Here is a 20507-nt window from a genome sequence, read left to right as displayed (position 1 = left end):
CTTTAAGTACATGTATTTTTCTAGCTTTGGTCTGCTCTCACGTGTCTTGGGTTCCAGCTATTCTGTGATTTCATCATTTAGAGTAAAGGATAGTTTAAAACTAAAAAAAATCCTGGAATAATAATTATGCTTTGGGCTACAATCTATTGCATTCACTCATGCTACCAAAGTTAAGCAAATCTTGGAGCATAAGTATGTGTCAGGTAAACGAAAGAGGAGTGACTTTGTTGAAGTGTTTTTTGTCAAGTGAATGGGAAAATCAATGCTGCTGACTGGAGAAAAGCACAGGAGTACCTGTAACCTCATGATGCTCCCTAATACAGATAATTTTTCCAAATCAATTATGCAGTTCATGGCATTATGGAGAGACTGTTGAAGTTTCCATATTAACTCTGTTCAAGAGAAAACATTCTCCACCCTCACTGGAGGAGAAGGACAGGTATGAAAATTGTCAGTAATGAAAGCTCTTGGACCCAACACACTGAATTGTTAGTGGAAAATTGGAACATGAAAAACCATGTCTGATATCCCAAAGAAATGTCTGAGCCCAAATGGCCTAAATTAGGTGTCTGTATGAAAAGAGACAAATACCAGTTTTATGCAAAAAGTTTTGACATTGTTTATCTTGGATAAACCATCTTTCTGTTGCTGTTATTACTATGCCTGCTGGGCAAAGACATGATACCACTATTCTTGGGGCCTTTGGAGTAAGAGACAGAAGAGTTTGAACTTGCAGAGGTTGCAAAATGGAGGTGTGTAATTTATATAATATTGGGCTAAATCTGTCATTTACTCTGATATAGGGTTAAACCATAAAGCCAATACCTGGAGACTCAAATCTCAGAATTTGCACTGTGCAGGTTTTATTGCTCCAGGTAGACAGGATATTTTCCAGTCCACTAGGGAAAGTGCATGAGAGAATAAATGGGCTTTTATTATTGTACTTAAGAGGCATGAATCCAGTCTATCAGAAGTGAAGTTGGACACTTTAGATGGCTGCAGTGCCACTCATTACAGGTTGGCTTCTGTTGGGTGCAGGGAGCACTCCATTAAATGATTGCAAATGAACACTGAGGTGTTTAAAAGGCAGACTTTAGTGTGCTCAGGGTAAAAGCTCTGCTGGCTGCAGGAGTTTTCACTTATACCTCATTCAACCCACACAGATTGCTGCAAAATTTCAGCAAGAAGGAAGTCACAACCCCACTCCATTATCAGCTGGCACACTAAGAGCCTGGCATAGGACTGCAACTGAAACCTACTGGAAAATCATGAATTCCAGTATGTTTTTAGCAACAGAAACCATGCTGGTTTTGAGCTAACACATACGTATCTTCTGCATAGATTTTTCAGAATATTTTGCAAATGTTTATTTACATCTTTCTTTCAACCCTGTCTCCCTGAAGAAGCAGATTTTGTATGTATATGTAGAAATAGGGCAGTGAGGAGTTCTCTGAGTTAGATAAAGGGAATGAGGGTGCTTCAGGCTGTGACTGGCTCTAGACCTGTGCCCATGTGTGCCATCAAATGGAGTGCAGAGCAGAGCAGGTGTCACAAGTGAGGCTTGGCATGGGTGTGCTAGGACTGAAGTGAGGCCATTTGTGCCTGCTCTGTCCCCAGTCAGGGTGGACTTGCCCCCTCTCAGCCCCCTCCTGGCACAAACAGCACACACAGGCTGTTGCTCGGCTGCTGGTGGTCACAGAGACTCTGGGGGCTTTCTGGGCTTTGTGGGGCAGGTGTGGTACTGATGCCATATGACACAGCTCTCTGTTGATGGTGACATCAAATCTGCCTCCCCTCATTCTCTGCCAGTCCCTCATATGCTCTTTTTATCTCTTACAGTTTATTTTAAAAGGTACAATACTTTGGCCTCTTGTCCTTTTTTCTGGTCTCTTCAGTGCAATTATAAACAACATGGACAGTGTGCATCATTAAGCAATGTTACCACTCTGCTAACTGCAGGCAGGATAATGAATGTTAACCTTGACTGCAGAGAAAGGTGCAGCAGTTTAACTTCAGTAGGTTTTAAAAGTGGTTAGTGAAGAAAACTACAACTGCTGTCCTTATCATTAACCTGGTTGCAGCTTAGTCCAGTTTAAGACAGTGTCTGATAGTCTTAAGAAAAGACCAGGTGGGCTGGGTATTGCAACCCATAACTCCCAAGTCTCTTACATTATTACCTTGCCAAAAGAAATAAATCTCTTACCAGCTGAGCTAAGCACTAACTAACTGGTTAAACCAGCATATACTGATATCCACAGACAGAGCACAGTCAGGAGAACTGGGAAAGCCTGCTTTGCCCTCCCTTGCACTGCTGCCATCTGTGAGGGCTTCCTGCCCTCTGACAGCTTTATGTGCACTGCAGGGTGGGCACGAGCAGTCCTGGGAAGCCCCTTCCTTCTGGGGCACAGCGTGGCACAGCAACGTCAAACTTCCTGACCACAGTCCCTCTCGAGTCAGGGGTTAAACTCAGGTGGGATTTCTGAGTGCCAGGTCTGTACCATCTCTTCTGATCAAAACAGGGGGCTGATTAGGTTTCACTCGGCCAGAATTTGGAAGAAGGACAGGGAGCAACGAATGTGCTGTGTCAGAAAAAGCAGCCTCAAACCGGAATTCTTTTATGGGAACAAAAGTTATTATGGAAATGTTTCCCAGCTGTGTGTAGTCCTGTTGTCTGAGGGATGTTGTGCATATACCTTGCGCTGGGATGCAGATTTTTTTTCTTAAGCCTAAAGCCAAATGAATATAAATACTTAATATCTGGCTTATTCTTATTCATTTGCATGTCTGCCATGAACCAGACTAATACATAAATGATAACTGTGAGGTTTGTTGGACTGAATATGGTCCTGATCCCAGAATTCTGGACTCAGTAGAAAGATATCTCTGCCTTACACAGGCACTGAGACATTTGGTTATATCCAGAATTGTTCAGTTGCCTCTTTGGATGTTATTCTCATGTACTCACATTCCAAAGTAGCATTATATTATGTTACAGCTGTTACATTTCTGCTGTGTTTTGGATTTGTTGTTTTGTTGTTTTTTTTTTAAGGTGAAAATATGTAGATAGTTCAAATTATTTTGAAGTTTAAAGTGCTATTCCTGTACAGCCTCATTACAGGGACAAGTCACTGCAGCTCTGAAAGCCCCATGATTTACAAGTGATACCTTTACAATATCTGTGCAGTGAGGATATAGATAAGACACTGATTTGAAGTTTCAGACTTGAATAAGTTCATGTTCTGTGAATAAATTGCAGTTTTGAATGTGTTCACTGGGGTGTGAGAGATTGTTGTTTATTCTGTCTCTATGCCATCATCTGCAAATTGCTTAATAGTATAAATAAATGTTACATAAATCTTAAAGGGTTTTTTTAAGAAGCAAAAGCAAAAAATAATAGTGGAAGGCTTTAATTTGTGGTTGTTGTCCTGTTGAGTTCCTGTTTGATTATCTGCAACATGCAGATTCTGTTTAAGCCTTGTAACATTTGCTGATATTTTAATATGAGGTTAGGCTGAGAAATGACTATGATTGTTCTTGCTGGCTTGAAACTGGATGGCTGATAGTGTTAATCTCTACAAGACCCAGTGCTTTGATGGACTTTGCCACCCTCAGGGCATTGGATCTGCTCATGAGGAAGCTCCTAAACCATGGCAGCCTTCAGTGTGCATATGAACCATCCAGATGCCCCAGAGCAGTGGCAGACAGTGATCCCCAGTCACAAGGGCTTCCAGGATGGAGTGTGTGTGATGGCAGGGCTGCAGACAGTGCCAGGAAACTGCCTGGGCTGTGTTAAGCTAAGCCTGTTTGACCATGTTGAAGTCTAACACTAAATCTGACACATGTCCTGCTTCTCAGCACTTGAGGAGAGAAGGCAGGGCTTGTTGGCAGAGTGAGCAGCATGAGCCTCTTGAATAGCTGACATTGTGACCCGTGGCAGCTCTGATCCAAAGACAGGCTGGATTTCAGAATCACAGAATCAATTAGGTTGGAAAAGACCTCTGAGATCATTGAGTCCCACCTGACTGAACACCACCTTGTCTACTAGACCATGGCAGTAAGTGCCATGTCCAGTCTCTTCTCAAATACCTCCAGGGACAGTGACTCTGCCTCCTCCCTGGGCAGCCCATTCCAGTGCCCACTCACCCTCTCTGTCAGAACTTCAGTAACAATTTTGTGCATGTAGGACTTGGTGTGCTGTCCTTGACCAAACTGCTCTTCATCAGCTGTTCCTTACAACCGTAGGGAAGCATGAGGAGAAAAAAGTCTTGGGTTCAACAACCCTTGGTTCTTTACTTCTGGCACATGCTCATGTGGTAGAGCTGGGAAGCTGTCTCAGCATGGGGGCAGTACAACTCATCTGTCTGCAAAAAACTGCCCTGACATGTTTTTTTTTCATCTGAGGGGTATTCTGCTGGTTAGATATTTTTTTCATCAGTAGCCAACAAACAAACTTTGCAGCTGGCAAAACCAACAATTTATTCAGCTGCTATGAATTTGTTTTTTCTCTCTTGTTTCTCTTCTCTGTACTAAACTTCAAAAAGTAAATTAATACTGGTATTGAGGCCAGTCCAAAATTTCCATGGTATTACAGACCTACTCAGTTAACTTTGATTGCTTATGTAAGACTGAAGTAATCCATGTTTGGTGTGGGACTGGTTTGCTGGGAGGATATGGATGTGTTTTTAATTATCAAAGAACTTTGTCATCTCAGATTGAAATAGCCAAAGACATTTTTCTTTCTTTTATGGCTATTCGTGTTTTCTACCACTTGAGTTTGTTTCCATCTTAGCAAAATGAGAAAGAATCAAAAGTCTCTTGATCTAAATCTTTTATTCGTACTGGACTGAAAAGGTATTGAGTTGCTTATATGACAATCAGTACCTGACAGATGTAACATCTCTTTCTAATGCCCTTTAGGCAATGTTTCTTAATGTAAAAAGTAGTATAACAAAAGGAAAGAAAATCTGGGGCTTTGGTTTACCTTCTTTTCTTGTTAAAGAAGGTGAGGAGTTGAAATGTCACAGATGAACTGAGACTACATCCTGCAGCTAGAGACTGTAAAGAGAATTTAAAGAAACCTTTTAAAAAAAGTCTTACATAGTATTATCAATTCCTATATAAAATAATTTAATATTTTAAGTACTATTTAAATAATTTTTCTGTATTTAAAACTAACTTTTTAAATTTTATGTTTGGAACTTTTTTGGCATTAACACAAATAAAATTTTTAAAATATTAAAAAGTCTTTTAAATATTCAATACAATTCAATATAAAAACAGAAAAAGCAGTATACATTGTTCACACATAGTATTGTACATGACAGCTGAGCTCTAGAGTGAGCTTTTGAATTTGTCAGGCAAGCCACAGCTTAGTTGTGGTGAACCACTTGCTTACCCTCTGGACTCTTAAGATTATAACAGATCCTTCCCATCAATATGTAGTCTTTAATATTATATACACATACTCTATACAGAATTTAATTTCCATCCCTATGCCCAAATAGTAAATAAATATTTTTTCACAGCGTTTAGATCAAAATATTGTTTAGCATACACAAATATATTTGACACACACAGTTTGACAAGAAACATACCCATTTTGCTCTGCTCAGTTACAGGGGAATGGGACTCACAGGTGCAAAAGAACATAATGGAGGAATTGTCACTGCTATATTTAAAATGTATAATAAACTTACTACCAAATGTTTACAGGTTGTGTTAACAGCAGGAAAATGAGGGTTCCCTTGTCCCCTTGGTGCATTTCCATGAATCCTGCCAGCCATGAAGGCAGTGGAGGAGGCAGAGTGCTGGTGCCTCACAGCTCCTCTGTCTCACACCTCTGGAGTTCTCTGCCCGTGTCACAAACTCCCTGTTACAGACTTTGGCAGGACTTCACTAAAAGCCAAGCACCAGGCTCCAGTTTTTAAGCCCAGGCGTGTCTGTCACTGATAATGGAGTTTACTGTCAAATTATAACTTGCTTTCTCCATCCTCCTGTATTTAGCAAGATGATTTCTACAGATACTGTAGGTGCATTTGGGTGGAAAGAGAGGGACTCTCATGCTTCCTACATTTCATGCATCATGTATCATGATTGCATTAATTGTGTCCCATTGTGCAAGACAGTCCTCAAAAGTCTTCATTTCTTCCTAGGAAATTATTCTCCAAGAGGACCCCAAAACTTTACAAAGACTAAATGGAACTCTCTATGTAGCTACTTAGGGATACTTGCAGAGAGGAAAACTACCAATGCAAATCAACATTCCCACCAGGAATGCCAGCCTAGGAACATTGCTCAGGGGAGCAGCACGTGCCACATGATATGTGTAGTTATTCACAAATGAACAAAACTCACATTTCAGATTTTGGACTCAAAGTTTCCCATTCATATGCAATCTACAAACTAGAAACTACTTGCAGGAATTAGTACATGGCTTATTGTTAATCCTTGTTCCTGAAAACATAACTCCTTTATAGGTAATTCTATGGTTTCAGGATGAGCTTTCAAGGTGGTGTTGAATGTTTTGCTCGTGTCTTTGCAGTGTAAGATTCTAATGCACCTTCAGGAGGGCAGAATTCACAAACTGTGAGAGATATCCTGCCTTCCTTTCACTCCTCCTGCCTGTCTCAGGCAGGAAGGTGCTGGCACAAGGTGTTCACTCAGGTGATGGATGCTACCTGTGGTGACTCTAGGCTTGGTCTACATGAAATTTGGTTCTCCTGCTTTCAGGGGAGCAGACTCTGAAAAGGAAATCATTACCTAGGGAGAATAAGCATTTCAGTCACTTTATTTTAATCCATCTTAGAAGATAAACTGAGGCCTTGAGTTTATTTCACAGTAAAAACATGGTACAACAGGCCCCTGTTCGTGTCTCTGAAGACCTCAGCCAAAAAATGGGGATTTTGCAGGATAAAACAAGCAGCCAGTGCCAAAGTAATCCTCCCCCACATCTTTAACCACTTACATCACTGGTTGGGAATATTGGTGTGCCAGCAAGGGATTAATTCTCAGCTGTTTTGTACACACAAAGTTTCAGGTCCTGGTATTCTCAGCTCAGTCCTTTTCATTAAGACATCAAAGTGACATGAACTATTAGTTTTGCCTTTGCAAAAGTCTGTCTAGGAGAATTTGTATTTAAGTCTTAACCTTTCTGTGGATGTATATGCTATGTATATATAAATGATAAATAGTTTGTATCAGACCTGAAAAGCTTTATTACTCATTAGTACTCATCTGATGATAAACTGAGCAGAAAAGGTGCAGTTTTCTTGTAGAGACAAAGTTATGGTGACTCAACAGAAGGAGTTCTAGAGAAGGCTAAGCACACAGCAGATCAAACATTCCATTTTTAAATGAAAACATTGATCTCAGGATTTAATGGCTTCCTTGCTTTTGAGTCCTCACTTATGCTTAAGCCTGTACAAGACACTGAGTTACTTTTCCCACACTGAAGTCTGGTTAGCAGTAAAGAGACAAGTGTGGGGGTTGTTGGGTTTTTTTTAAACAAGTGATGATAAAGGCATCCTAAATCAATCATTTTCTTTTTGGTAGTTAAAAAGGTCATCAGTTGGAAGAATGCCTTTCTGGGGAGAAGGAAGAAGTAGTAAACACTGCACAAATTACTGTGAAGCCTGTTTAAGAATTCAGGCCATATTTCTAGGTCAGATCCAGAAAGATACGGAAGGACACGTTATATGGTGTGTCCCCTCAACTTTCAGATCTTTGATTCAGAATTCTGAAAGTCATTTCTGCTCTATTCAAAGTGCATGGAGGGAGGTACAGGCTGACTGGTTGTGAGTGAGCTGGAGAGCTACACATGACAGCTCAGTAAGAAGCAGTAACCAAAAAGCCAACTAATTCTCCCTTTTCTCTCTGTTGTTTGAGCATCCATGTGGATTTTATCCCCTCCTAAACATCAGTGTTTACAATCACTCATTCTAATGGTTAAGATGGACCACGTTATCCTTTGTAGCAAAATCTGGAAGAAGTGACATTTCTGGCATTGTCTACTTCTTATTTTGTAATGGCCAGTTCAAATGTGTGTGAGAGACTGTGGTGCAACACTGTCATTCTGAAGGGACTCACAGCCACTGCATTTTCAACAAAAGAGTGCTCAAAGGAGCTGTGCCCAGGCAGCCCAGAGAGAAATCCTTAGCTTCCCTTCCAAAATGGTGCCACTCTTCCAAAAGGAACTCAGGACCAGAGAGGGGGGCAAAAGAAAGCAGACAATGAGAAGCAGTACACTCATTAGAAACAAGCAATCAAAAACCCCACGTTCTTATTTGCTACATACCATTCAGAGAAGCAGGTTCTAGTTAGGAGTTAAGCAAAATCTTTAGACACGGCCTCTACAAAGTTTGGTGCTGACATTAAAATACCAATTGTACAAATGATGGTGAAGACTGAAAAGGCCATCAAGCAGAGCCGATCCACTACAGAGGCTGCAAACTTCCACTCGTTGCAAATGGCTTCCTCTTCATCCTGGTCTCTGAACCGGTTTGCAATGTACCTCACCTCTTCCAAAATCTTAGCCAGATCTGGGTCACCTTCAGAGGGGTGGCCACTGTGCAGCAGGTTTTCTTCATCTGTTGGTGAGCAGGTCATCCTGCCACAGATGACCCCTGAGTCGGTGGTAGGTGTGCAGTGAACCCCCTCCAGCCCCCTGAAGCCGATGTAGAGCATGTTGCCGTTGCTGGATTGCTGCCCACTCACGGTGTTCATCTCCACGCTGGACAGGCTGCAGCGGCGCTGCTTGTGTTGGCAGGCAGGACGCACCTTCTCCTCCCCTGGCCTTTTCATCCTCAGAAACCAAGCACACCAGTTCAGAAGGATGATCCTGGTCTGAAAGAAAAGGTTGAGAATAAACATCTCTTCACACAGCCACTGTCTTTGGGTGCTGCTGGTGTTGGTGCAGCCTGGGGGACTGTCTGGTCTGTGGTCTCTGCTTATTCTGAACCAGAAGTCCTAGAAAATGGGGACAGTTTTCCTGCTGATTAATTTGCCAATCACTGAGGTTGCTTGATTGCCAGCTTGCAGTGCTGTTGATTGCCTCAGACTGACTAGGAGCACTAGGACTTCCCCTTCCTCTGATGGGAGTCTCCATAGTCTCAAATACTGCTAATTTTTCCTGGTATTTGAACAGTGGTACGGCAATCTTTTCCACCTTTCCTGGAAACCATGGGTTCAACAAAATGAAACACTTACTGAGGAGGGGTTACTTTGTAATAGTCTTAATAGCACTACTTTGAATTGTAGTTAGTGAGTTTACAATTCTTTTACTTGTGTTTGTGCTCTAATATTAAATTCCCATGCCATTACTGTTTGACCACCAAGCTTCACAATGGTTTGGCTCTGTTTTCACGTTGCGTTCATGACAGTTGATTGCAGATTTTAGAAAACAGATCTTGATATAATATGGAGAAAAGACAGAAAAATTACTTTGATTTAAAAAATACTTTTCAGACTTAATCAGTGCGTATTATTCTGTTGTTTTCCACATTGCCTTAATCCAGCCTTACCAAAAGTGCAGGCAAGCCAGGGACTGTTCCAATTCTGATGAAAGCTCCTATAATTTATTTCAATCAGATTTTAAGGGCTCATTCCAGCATTTCTTTTCCAGAGCACTAATGAAATATTATTGTCTTGTATAACATGCAAATTTTACACTATAATTATATTTGGTCCATTTATTCTGACTGTGGATTGCCACTCAGAGTAGATTTTATATCCAGACAAGCATCCTAACCAGAGATAGATCTTTCCTTGTTACTCTCTTTACACTATCAAGGTTCACCAAGAAGGATAATATTCGTTAACTGTGGGCCTGATCCAAAATCCACCATATCCAACTCATGCTTGTTGGTCTTCAGCTTCTCAACACGACAGCTCACTGTTCAACCTCAAGTACTCTGTTTTCTGAGGACATTTGGCTCAGTTCTAAATATTTCTTCCCTTTCGGTCATCAAACATGAGTCTAAAGAGATACATCTTTTATTCTCTTCATTGAAATTTATTTTAAAGTCACTACTCCAAAATAGGCCAGGGAATATCTCATTATCTCTTATCCTCAGGGCACTGCTGTGTGCACATTCTTTCTGGCTAGTAAGGATAATAACAACTCATTGTTTTAGAGAGAAAAAAAGGAGAAAGGTCTCTCCATCTTCGGAAATGCCTGATGCTGCTGTGAGCTGGGGGAAGTCAGAAGAGGGGACAATTGGCTGATGATTCTCAGCAGTGTGTAGTAAACCAATATGAGCATAATGTTCTCTGTAAAAACAACCCCTCATAAAAGTGCATTCTAAAGAAAGTCTTATGTGCTTATAAATATGCTTTAATTCTTCTTTGCACTTCATAGATGTTCTTGAACTGAGATTCAAAGATCAGGATTTTCAGAGCAAGTTTCACTTCCCCTTTAACAGCCATCTTTAACAAATGCTTTTTAGGATATGGATGTTTCTGTATGGACAGCAGCTAAATATGTAGCAGTTGCACCTTGAGGGTAGTGTAGTTCATGCATTGATCATCTCCAGCAGCACCTTACTCTTTTATCTGTTTCACTTCAGATGTCTGGAGCTTATTTGAAAATCCCCTTCATTTATATACATAGCTTTAGCAAAATCCTGAGTTGCTTACAGCTGTTTTGAGGGATATTAGAAGCAAGTGGAGGTATATTCATTCTCTCTCTTGCACACACCTTCTCTAAGAAACCAACCACACAAAACATTTCACTTCTGGTGAAACTACTTTTCCAAACAAAATGTTTAGAAAGGATTTATATGTTTTTAACAGGCCCTCAGCTATCTGTCACATCCCTGACCTGGACATTTCTGAAATGGACAGTGAAGGAAAACCAAACCTTACCCATTTAGGCATTTTTCCGCCATCTGGATCATGGTGGTGGTATTGTAGAACAATAACAGTGACAACCACAGAAAGACCAACAATAATCATAGTGCTGGCAAAATACTGAGCTGCAAAATAAACAGATAATCACAACAACATCCTTTGGCTGATATAGCTTTTGTAAGGCCTGTTTCTATACATGCATACGTAGTGTTTAGCTCTTTTCCCAGTGTAGTGATACACATGCTACCTTAGGTACTTTTGAAAGACTTCTCAACAGCAGAAAGATCAGTCATTATTTAGAGCCAATGTTTAGCAATTGTTTTTGTGGAACTAAGCACCTGCCTCTTCTAAACAACCTTGAAAAAAATTGTCTTCTAATTTTCTTTGACCAGTATTATAGAGACTGGCTAGTACTTCTTTTGAAAGGTTTCTCTTTTTGTTTGAACAATTACAAGGGGCAGATTCCATTATGTTTAGCTCTAATTGGAGTTAGGAATACAGAGCATAATCTGGTGAATTCTGTCAAAATTGCAACAAATCTTCCATGGAAAATTGACTCCCTTGTGCTTTTCCCAAATACACATAGGTTCTCTGCTTCACTCAGAGCACCACCAGAGCCCCTCCTCAGCTGGCAGTATTTTCCTAACCCAGCTGCAGTGGGCACTGTGCAGGTGGGGATTTGCCTCCCTGCTGCCCTTGGGGCCCGTCACTGCACCCTGTCTGACCAACAACCCCGAGGGAATCCAAGCTCACCGATTAAGGGCACGGAGTCAGAGGTTGCTGGCATAATTTCAGCCACAAGCAGCATGAACACAGTGAGAGACAATAAAACTGTGATACCTGAAAGATAAACACGAGGTATGAAATCAGATCAGTAGCTTGTAACTACAACACACAGAGAAACAAAACGAATCTGAAGGAGTGCTCTTGGCGAGATCTATCCCACTGTGCCCCTGCACCAGCATGTTAGTGGTGCTCCTGTCCTTCTACCACCTCCAGCTCAAGGCAGCAGTGCTGCCAAAGTAGCACCAAAGCTTGCACAGACAGAGATATTTTTAGATCCTTGTAACTGTTCAGCTTTTCTGACCATTTGCTAATTAGCTGGGGTAAATCAAAGCAACTCTTGTACTGTGTTTGCTTTAGAAACATGGTGTGATTTTGAGTGTCTGAGCATGTGACACTTGATTAATTGTCATGGAAGCTACAGGTGGTGTCATGCATAAGTTTCCTGAAAAGCAGATTTGCTGTCTTGGATAGACTTTGATATTGTCTGATATCAGCTGTTGGGTTCTGCAGGGAGCTGTGCCCAAGCACTCTCGACTGTTGAGTTTTAGAGTCTGACTTCTGTTGCTCAGTGATGAGTTCCCATCTTTCTAGAACAAGGCTTAACTGTTTTCTCAGGACTAGTCTTACACAACCAGGAGTCATTGCCATCTGGGAAAGATTAAGGAACAAAGAATTCATCTTAAAATATTGGGAGGGACTACTTGTTTAGGAAGGCTATTGCTTGATGAGGGAGGCTACAACTTGATGAGGGAGGCTACCACTTGATGAGGGAGGCCACTACTCATTCTGGAGAAATGTCAGTTTTGTTTCTACCTTTAAACAGCTTTGTCTACTTAGTAGAAGCCAGTGCATCTGAATTTTTGTATGGGACTAAAGGTTTCTTTACATATTTAACCTCCATCTTAAAGATCAAACACTCAAAATCAGATTTGTTTCACAAACTAATACTTCAGTTAAAATTTGCTGTAAAAAGTAAAATAGGAGCAGTTAGAATCAATCTTTCTGAGAAGGCACTGTAGGCTTTTACTACAACTCAGTATTAAAAGGAAATATTGAGAAGAATTCCATGTTAAAGTGTTCAAATGCATATTTGTAAACTTAAGCTTTACTTAATGAATCTGAGATTTTTGTTAAGCAAATAAATGTCAAAAAATAAGACCCTGCTTCTTAAGGAAGGTAGCCAGGAATTGTTTGTGCTTCTGTTGGTTCACCATCAAACAGTAAGAATAGCTCATGAGCCAGAACAGGACCCACAGGCTACTCCTCCTGCTTACTAAGACTGTTGACAGGAATTTTTAAAAGGACAACTTCTTTTGGTTTAGTCATATTTACAATATGCTATTAATAACTTACCTAGTGAGATCTTTTCTCCTGAGTCTGCTGGAAGCAGGAAAACTAACAAAGCAAGTGCTGATATCAGTACACAAGGAATGAGGAGATTGAGTCCATAATAGAGAGTCCTACGTCTCATGGTTACTGTGAAGGTTACATCTGGGTAGGGTTCTTTACAACACTCATAAAAGCTCTCAGTCCTCTTCCCAGGAACTCCTGTGTAGGAGGAAAGAGGAAAAAAACCCAAAATTAATGTGAGTAAACTGTATATTATGTAGCAATTATTTTCTAAAAGGATAAATGTAGCTTTCTAAGTTCTACCACAGATAAAACTACTTCTTTAAGCTTAATTCCCAATTAAGTAATTTTTTCTCAGACCATGAAGGAAAATCAGATAAAAGATACTTACAGAACTCAAGCAGCAAATTTGCCACCTATTTTTTTATGTTGATTTGCATCTCACAGTTTCAAATGCCACCAGCCAGGGCATTTATTAATTTAATTTCTATCTTCATTTCACGATTGTTATTCCATCCATTTCAGCAGTGGGGACAAGGCTGCAAGTTCACAGTGTAAATAAGAAATCAAGAGCTTACCTACTAAATCCCACTCCCCATTTGAAATGTAGCCAGATATATCTGCTTCTTGCATCTGTAAGTCCAAGGACCAGCCTCCATAAGTCCAGGATCCAAACTTCAGGTTACATTTCTGAACGTCAAATGGAAACCAGCGCACATCTATGTAGCAGGAGCTTTTAAATATGCCTGGATGGGATTTGAAACAAGAACCCTGAATTTAAATGCTTCTTCCACAGAATTTCACATGTATTTTTTAACCAGAACTTGTTCTGCATCATGCCTTCTCTTTTTCACTTGCAAAGCGTATTTAACCTCAGTCGTGTCTTGACATGTAACGAGCAAAAGTCAGTCATGGCAAAGGGAAAGAACTGTACCAGTAATGTATTCATGTTACAAACTATTTCTTAATCAGTTTTTCCATTTTGGCACATAGTGGGAGAATATTTATAGAAGAGCTCGGATTTCTAGATCCTGTATTTCAGAAAGAAATGAAGCAGAATATGTAATCTGTTTCTATTTCTTTTACTGGCTAAAGCAAGAAATCCTGAAATATAAGAAATCCTGAAATATTATTTGCTATACTATTAGATTTCTATGATCTTGATGTACTCAGGAAAGCTAGCTTCTTATTTTTCACTTGTTGAGTCAGGCCCTGTCCTTTAGCAGCTTTCAGAATTGAGTTGAAAAGCCTCCACCAAATGGAATATCTTAAATCAAAAGAATAACAGGCAAACCCCTGAAATCCTCTTGGGATCTTAGGTGGAAAAACTAATTTGTCTGGAAAGCACTTGGCTCTACTGCTGTAGTTTCCAAAATTCAGATTCTGAGAAGAGTTAATTCTAATAATGATGCTAATTGAGTTGGGGAGCAGAAGCAGTACTCCACTGATATATATCCAAAGTCAGTCATATATCAAATAAATGGCTACTTTCCTCTCAGACTAAAAATTGTGTTGATGAAGCATCGAGTGAATCATTTTAAATAGAAATACATCCAAGACATTACTAAATATCTTACTGTAAAATCAACATATTAGTAAAAGAAACACTACATTAATTAAATAAATTTTTATTAAGAGGCATTACCACAGCTTTAATAAAAACTACCTTTTTATAGTAAGGAATTTTATTTTTTATCTTTTTTTAATACTTCCAAACTTCTGAAATTGTGCATTATGACAAAATTATTTACATAATTGTAATAAAACATGTATCTTTGTGGTGCTTTTCCTGCAAAGATGTAACGATGTAACTCATAATGCACCTAGACTTAAATCTATCAGATGATGCTAGCCAGATAAATAAAATATCAGAGAATTGATGTCAAATTTGAAACCACACCATGCACAAATGGTCTGAGTTACCAACATTTGTGGCATGCAAAGGGCCTACCTGGGGGCAGGTATTGGCAATGTCCTGAAGAATTGACTAAAACGTTGGTGTGAAAAGTCGCATCAAATCTTTCATCAGCACTAGAACAGGGAAGAAACAGAAGGGGTTATATGCTCTGTGACTGGCTGAAGAGTATCTGAGATAAATCTGTTCTTCATAGAAGGATTATTTCACCCCAAAAGCCAGACAGCTTTTCTCCTGTCACCAGTTTTGTGGCCTCAGTGTAGCTGCTCTGATACTGTTGGGTTTGTTCCTGGTTATCAGCCCTAAGTGAAGGTGGAGCCACCCCACTCCTGCTGCTCACCTGTCCCAGCACTCACTACAGTGCCTTGGCTCTATTGATTTCCATTTGGAAAGTAAGCTCTTTCTAAAAACCTCTCAAGCATCTGTACAGGTAACTCTGTTCTCCTGCTGTCTGTGTTACCAGCAGCTGATGAACACTGGGGAGATGGATCCTCCAGGGTCTGTGTCTTCCTGCCTTTTTTGCATGGCTGAACATCATTACTACCTGTCATAATGCAGCTCCAGCCTTCGTTATCCACCTCAGAACCCACAAACTGGGGTCAGAAAAAAAGGAAAAAGAGGTCCTATTAGAAGTGTCAGTGCAGTGGTGCTGGCCAGGACCACCCTGGTGTGCTGGTCTTACAAGTCTCTAGAAAAGAACCATAATGTTACATGGAGAATGCTCCAAGTTATTAACTGGTAGCTACTGCCAAGGAATATCTCAACTACATCTGGCACAATGTCCCAGGAATTTACTAGGCATTAACATTTTAAGAATTTCTGTACGGGAAACAACCTATTTTCAAATATTTAGATGATGAAATAATGACTCTTTCTTAGGAAAAGAAAGTAAGTTTGCTGACTAAACCCCAGAAACCTTTGGTAGAGATATTTAGATTACTTAGCATTGCAATGGACATTTACCCATTATAGTATTGTGCCTTATTTCACAGTTCCCATTTACTACTGGGGGTTTTTGCAGTAAGGGATTGGAGATTCTGATCTGTACATTCCTTAAAGCTCAGGGTCTGGGTATTCAAGAGATTGTCAGAGTGACTGGAATAGGTGCCTGGGTTAAACTGCACACAATGTGTTGGGAAGGACCAGCAGGGAATGGTGTCAGGAATGGCACTGGCAGTGAAGGGCATCTCGGAATTGTTTCAGGAACTGCTGTGTTGAAGTTTCTGATGTCTCTTTGCCTATTAGTGGTTCAGTACCTCATAATTTTCTAATCACCTTTTAAGACATTATCAGAAAAATACAGCAAAAATCTGAGATAGGGATAAAGAGAAATATTCATCATTCTAGCAGAAAATAAAGTATATTAAAAGGTGGGGTTTTTTCCCAGCAAGGGAAGACCTTTATTTAAATATTCTTTTTTAAAAAGAGGACTTTAATATTGAATCTAGTCTGATGCAAATTTTATATCTCAGGAGCTAAAATAAAGCAATTGTTATTTTAGACATTTTTAATTTGCATTTTATTTTCCTCTCATGTATTTGAAGAAATTAGATTTAAAAAAATATCTGGACTGGTCTGTGAAATATGCAGACAAGAAAAAGCTAAATCCATAATTGCCTATACGGAGTTGCACTTTCTCCTGTGGTGAGCAGAAGGCTCGCAAGTGCTGAAAATATTTGCAACTGTTTAATTTGAACTTTAAAGGCAAGCAGAAAAGCGTAAATATTGTGACTGTATCCTGACTGGATTCTAGCACTTGGAGGGGCAAAGGCAGTTCAGCTCTGAGGCAGCTGAACCAGCGTGAGCCCCTCCTCCAGCTCCACAGCTCACGGCTGCATTCGCTGGCTTCGTGGTGCAGTTTCTCTTCCAGTTGGAACTCGAATTGTTTTCCCTCCACATTTTGGCTCCTTGCTTTCGTGATATTTGTAAGAAACTGGTACTGCAAAGATCTCTACTCATGGCACTGCCAAATCTGGTAGAAATGGAGTCAGGGGATACTGGGGAAGGGGGTCCCAAGATCATACACAAGCACCTCCACTGGCACAGGTGTGCACCCACACATGTGCTGAAGACTCATTTCCTCAGGAAACCAGACTGTAAGTCCTCCAGCAAGGTTCTATATTAGACAAGTAATTGCTTTGATTTGAAATTAATAAGGGCTACATGATGGAACTCAACCAGCCAAATTCAGGATGTAAAAACCTCCATGCCGTACAAATTCCTTGTAAAGCAGAAGGTAATGACTCCTAGACTAGATTCCCTTCTGTTCCTCTGGAGCAGAGGGCAGTTAAGCACCAGGGATTGCTTCTAAGACCTTGCTGCTGTTTCTGGTAACTGGCAAAAATATCATTTTTGAAAGAACACAAGTGATGAAGCACCTCAATTTTCATTGCCACATGACTTTGCCTTTCCTAAGACACATTCTTAAAAGAATATCCAGTGGTACTCAGATTCAAAGATGAAATTCTTTTTTCTGAAAAAGGGGGATATGTGCTTTTCTAAGTCATGTTTCTGATTGTTTTATGAAGTGCACTGCTTCAACTGGGAATGCACAAGTGACTGAGCCTGTGCTTGATGAGACTTTGGACTGAAATGTGATGACAGAAAACTATTTCTGCTACACTTCTTCTTCAGGGTATAATGACTTGAAAGCAGATATTGATTGCAGCACAGTGAGATGGCAAAGCTGTACCTAGCAGATAGAATCCCACTGGGACCTCTCTGGAGAATCTCAGGTTTATAAAACTGGAAAAATGAAACTTAAAACAAGACATAACTACCACAATTCTTGTTATTCCATGAAGTACCAAACACTATGTGGCCGTTTGGAAAATAATTCTACCAGAAATGAGCACTTTTAATAAGCCTAGTAAAAAGTGGAAGAAAGCTATACATGACATTAGCACAGTCAATCCTGGAATTTGTACACAGGCCAAGATTTTCTTCCCTCAAAAAAATTACAGATTAACTGGCCCTGCTCTCCTCACAATAGACTGGATGTAAAATTTAATACAGCTGCCACAATTTCTCTGTCCTGGGCTGCAGCAAGATGTGTAAGGATTCAAGACATAGTGAAACATGCATTCATTAAGATGGAAAGTGAATTTATAGTTCATTAATTTCTTTGTAACTGCCGATGCATGTCCCTAGTGAAGCATATAGCAATTGAAAGCATCTATCTCAAAATGGCATGTCACTATACGAGAGCATTGTAATATTCCCAGTGTAATTTCATACAGGAATAAGAATTTGTTTTAAATAGCTTTGCTCTCTGACTAAACTCTGAATAAGAATTTTGGATTAAATGTGAGTTTGAAATAGAAGCACTGTAGAATAATTAATTCATGACTGTGCCACAGTTAGCAATCCAAGGATTTGAAAACCTATATTAACAGAAAAATTGTGGTTTCAGGTTTTCAGGTTATTGTCACCCTTCTCATTCTATAAAGCACTTCAGCTTCAGGTAGTATGTATATATCAATATTACTAATTTCTAAAATACTACCCTTTCATTTTGGATATACTTACTTAAATATTGTAGCCTACATTCTTGGACACACTGAATGTCTCCCTCAGGTCTGTGATTTATGTGAGGAAGAATATTGTCATACTCAGTCTTTTGGGAACCTCTAAACTGCTGTTGTAGAGTACCAATTTTATGGCATACACAGTGTGTTATTCAGCAGGAGAATGGAAATGAAGGTGTGATTTGTCAGATTCTCCCAGGAACACTGCCATTGATGGAATCAAGTTAGCTAGGGAAAACTGCTCAAGAAAACAAATTTGCATTGAAAGATACATTAAACAAGATTAATGTTGCTAAAACCCACCTGTCCTGGGTATCAGGCTGCTCCATTTTGTGCACAGAACTTTTGAAAGGTTTTTTTTAGGCTGGTTTCTGGACAACTGAAGCACTCATTGCCATGCTTAAACCAGAACCAAGGAGTAAATCAGCCAGGCAGTCACCCTAAGGATGGTGAACTCTACTGGAGATCACCCCAAATCCTTTAGTGTCAGTTGTACCTCCAGGAGAAGCACTGCCAAGAGCACAGCAGCAATGCAGGCCCTGGAGAGAAGTCCCCAAGGGAATGCCAAATGCTGCCACTGGGAGCTGTTATCCCACTCTTACAACTCAACAACACCTGTGACAGTGACATTGCTCACAAAGGTGGTCACCAAAAGGGAGCACAACTGCAGCTGACACACTGGGTGCAGCTGTTCTCTAAGTCTTGTTGCAACAAAAAGCAGCTCCTGAGGTGGGAAGGGGGAGTCATGTTGATAACACACAGCATGGGGTGTTCTTAGTGGGCACATGGCAGAGAGACAGAGGGAAAAAAACCATCAGGAAGACAAAGGGTTCATGTCACCTGCACAGGCAAAAACCCCCCAACGTGCCCTGGCTGCCACAGCAGAGCCAGTGCAACATGTACAGAGCAGATGGAAGTTCTTCCCAGTTCCTGGGAACAGCACACGAGCCCCAACAACGGCAGAAAAAGGCACATTATTGACAAGCAGGCAGCTCTCAGTGCTTTGTCTTGTTAAACTAAATAAATTCCACAATGGGAACTGCCATGTAATGGTGCAGCCAAAGAATCTCTCAATGTCAGCCAAAGGTTCTGCAGTGGATTGATGGCAATCTGTGTGTCCCTGAAATAGGCCCAACTCAGAGCAGTTTGAAGAGGACAGCAGCAAATCTCACAGCTATTTTTATAGCAGGAAGAAAGAGTGACACCCCAACTGGACATGGAAAAATGCAAAGATCCTTATTGGCTTTACCTGTCCTGTCCATAGTGAAACCCAAACTAAAACTAGACAAGCATTCAAATGTCAGATTTGAATTCACCAGTAAACTTTTAGACCAAACAGTTTCAGAAAAATTATCACTACTTGTACTATTAAACACAGCCAGAAAATCTGCTTTTCTTATCATCTCACAAAAGCCAACCAACTATAGTTGGTGGTGGGGATGATGTTGTTATTTATGAAGTATTTGCAGATATGACCTTCTGTTATGTAAACAGGAGACTGGTAATTTTCCAGTATTCCAAAAACCTGGCAAGTTTTGGAAAAGTATGTAAAAACTTAGACATTTTGCTGGGATGATTATGTCATTTACCTTGCCTTATCTCTGTGACTGGACAGGGTGCTACATAACCTCACCTAGACTCCCTTTTCCATGAAAGGTTGGAGCAGCTGAACTTTCAGGGTTCCTTCCAACCTGGGCTATTCTGTGATGCTATGATTCTATATGATCTTCTCTCCTTCCCCATGTAAAAAAATGGAAAAAAAAGTGTGTCTACCTGTTATAGAGAAGAATATCAGGCTTCCAAATCAGTCCATCCGGGAAACGGACGTTCTTCACTCCCGGGTACTCAGACACATTCCACTGTAGATAATGATCTGTCCAGTACTAAGCCAGACACACAAAAAGTGGGTTAAGTCATCTCACCCACTGGTTCACTGTAGTTCTCTAGGGACTGGATAGACTAAAACAATAGGTGTTCTCTTGGTTCTGGTTAGCTTCAGGCAGTGAAATGTTTTCGAAGGGTGAATTAGGCCATGAGCAGCTCAATGGAACACATAAAAATCTCATTTTCAATTCCCACTGCAG

The 20507-nt window shown here is 40.3% G+C and overlaps 1 protein-coding gene across 1 annotated transcript in view; it reads right to left on the bottom strand.

The window, feature by feature from the left end:
- Positions 1-7192: 7192 nt before the first annotated feature.
- The window catches only part of CHRNA7 (cholinergic receptor nicotinic alpha 7 subunit), a 36046-nt gene continuing 22731 nt past the window's right edge, over positions 7193-20507 (bottom strand). Inside the window, exons 3-9 of the mRNA XM_008927120.3 lie at positions 20197-20306; positions 14933-15012; positions 13560-13727; positions 12985-13179; positions 11599-11685; positions 10861-10970; positions 7193-8841 (exon numbers count right to left, since the gene is read on the bottom strand). Of these exons, the coding sequence (XP_008925368.1) occupies positions 8323-8841; positions 10861-10970; positions 11599-11685; positions 12985-13179; positions 13560-13727; positions 14933-15012; positions 20197-20306 (1269 nt within the window). The 3' untranslated portion in view covers positions 7193-8322. The remainder of the gene's footprint in view (positions 8842-10860; positions 10971-11598; positions 11686-12984; positions 13180-13559; positions 13728-14932; positions 15013-20196; positions 20307-20507) is intronic.

The sequence above is a fragment of the Manacus vitellinus genome, unplaced genomic scaffold (genome assembly GCF_001715985.3).
Source record: "Manacus vitellinus isolate BGI_N305 unplaced genomic scaffold, ASM171598v3 scaffold_16_pilon, whole genome shotgun sequence".
NCBI classification, from domain to species: Eukaryota; Metazoa; Chordata; class Aves; order Passeriformes; family Pipridae; genus Manacus; species Manacus vitellinus.
The sequence above is the reverse complement of the archived record's forward strand: the minus strand, read 5'-3'. Positions and strand labels throughout refer to the sequence as shown.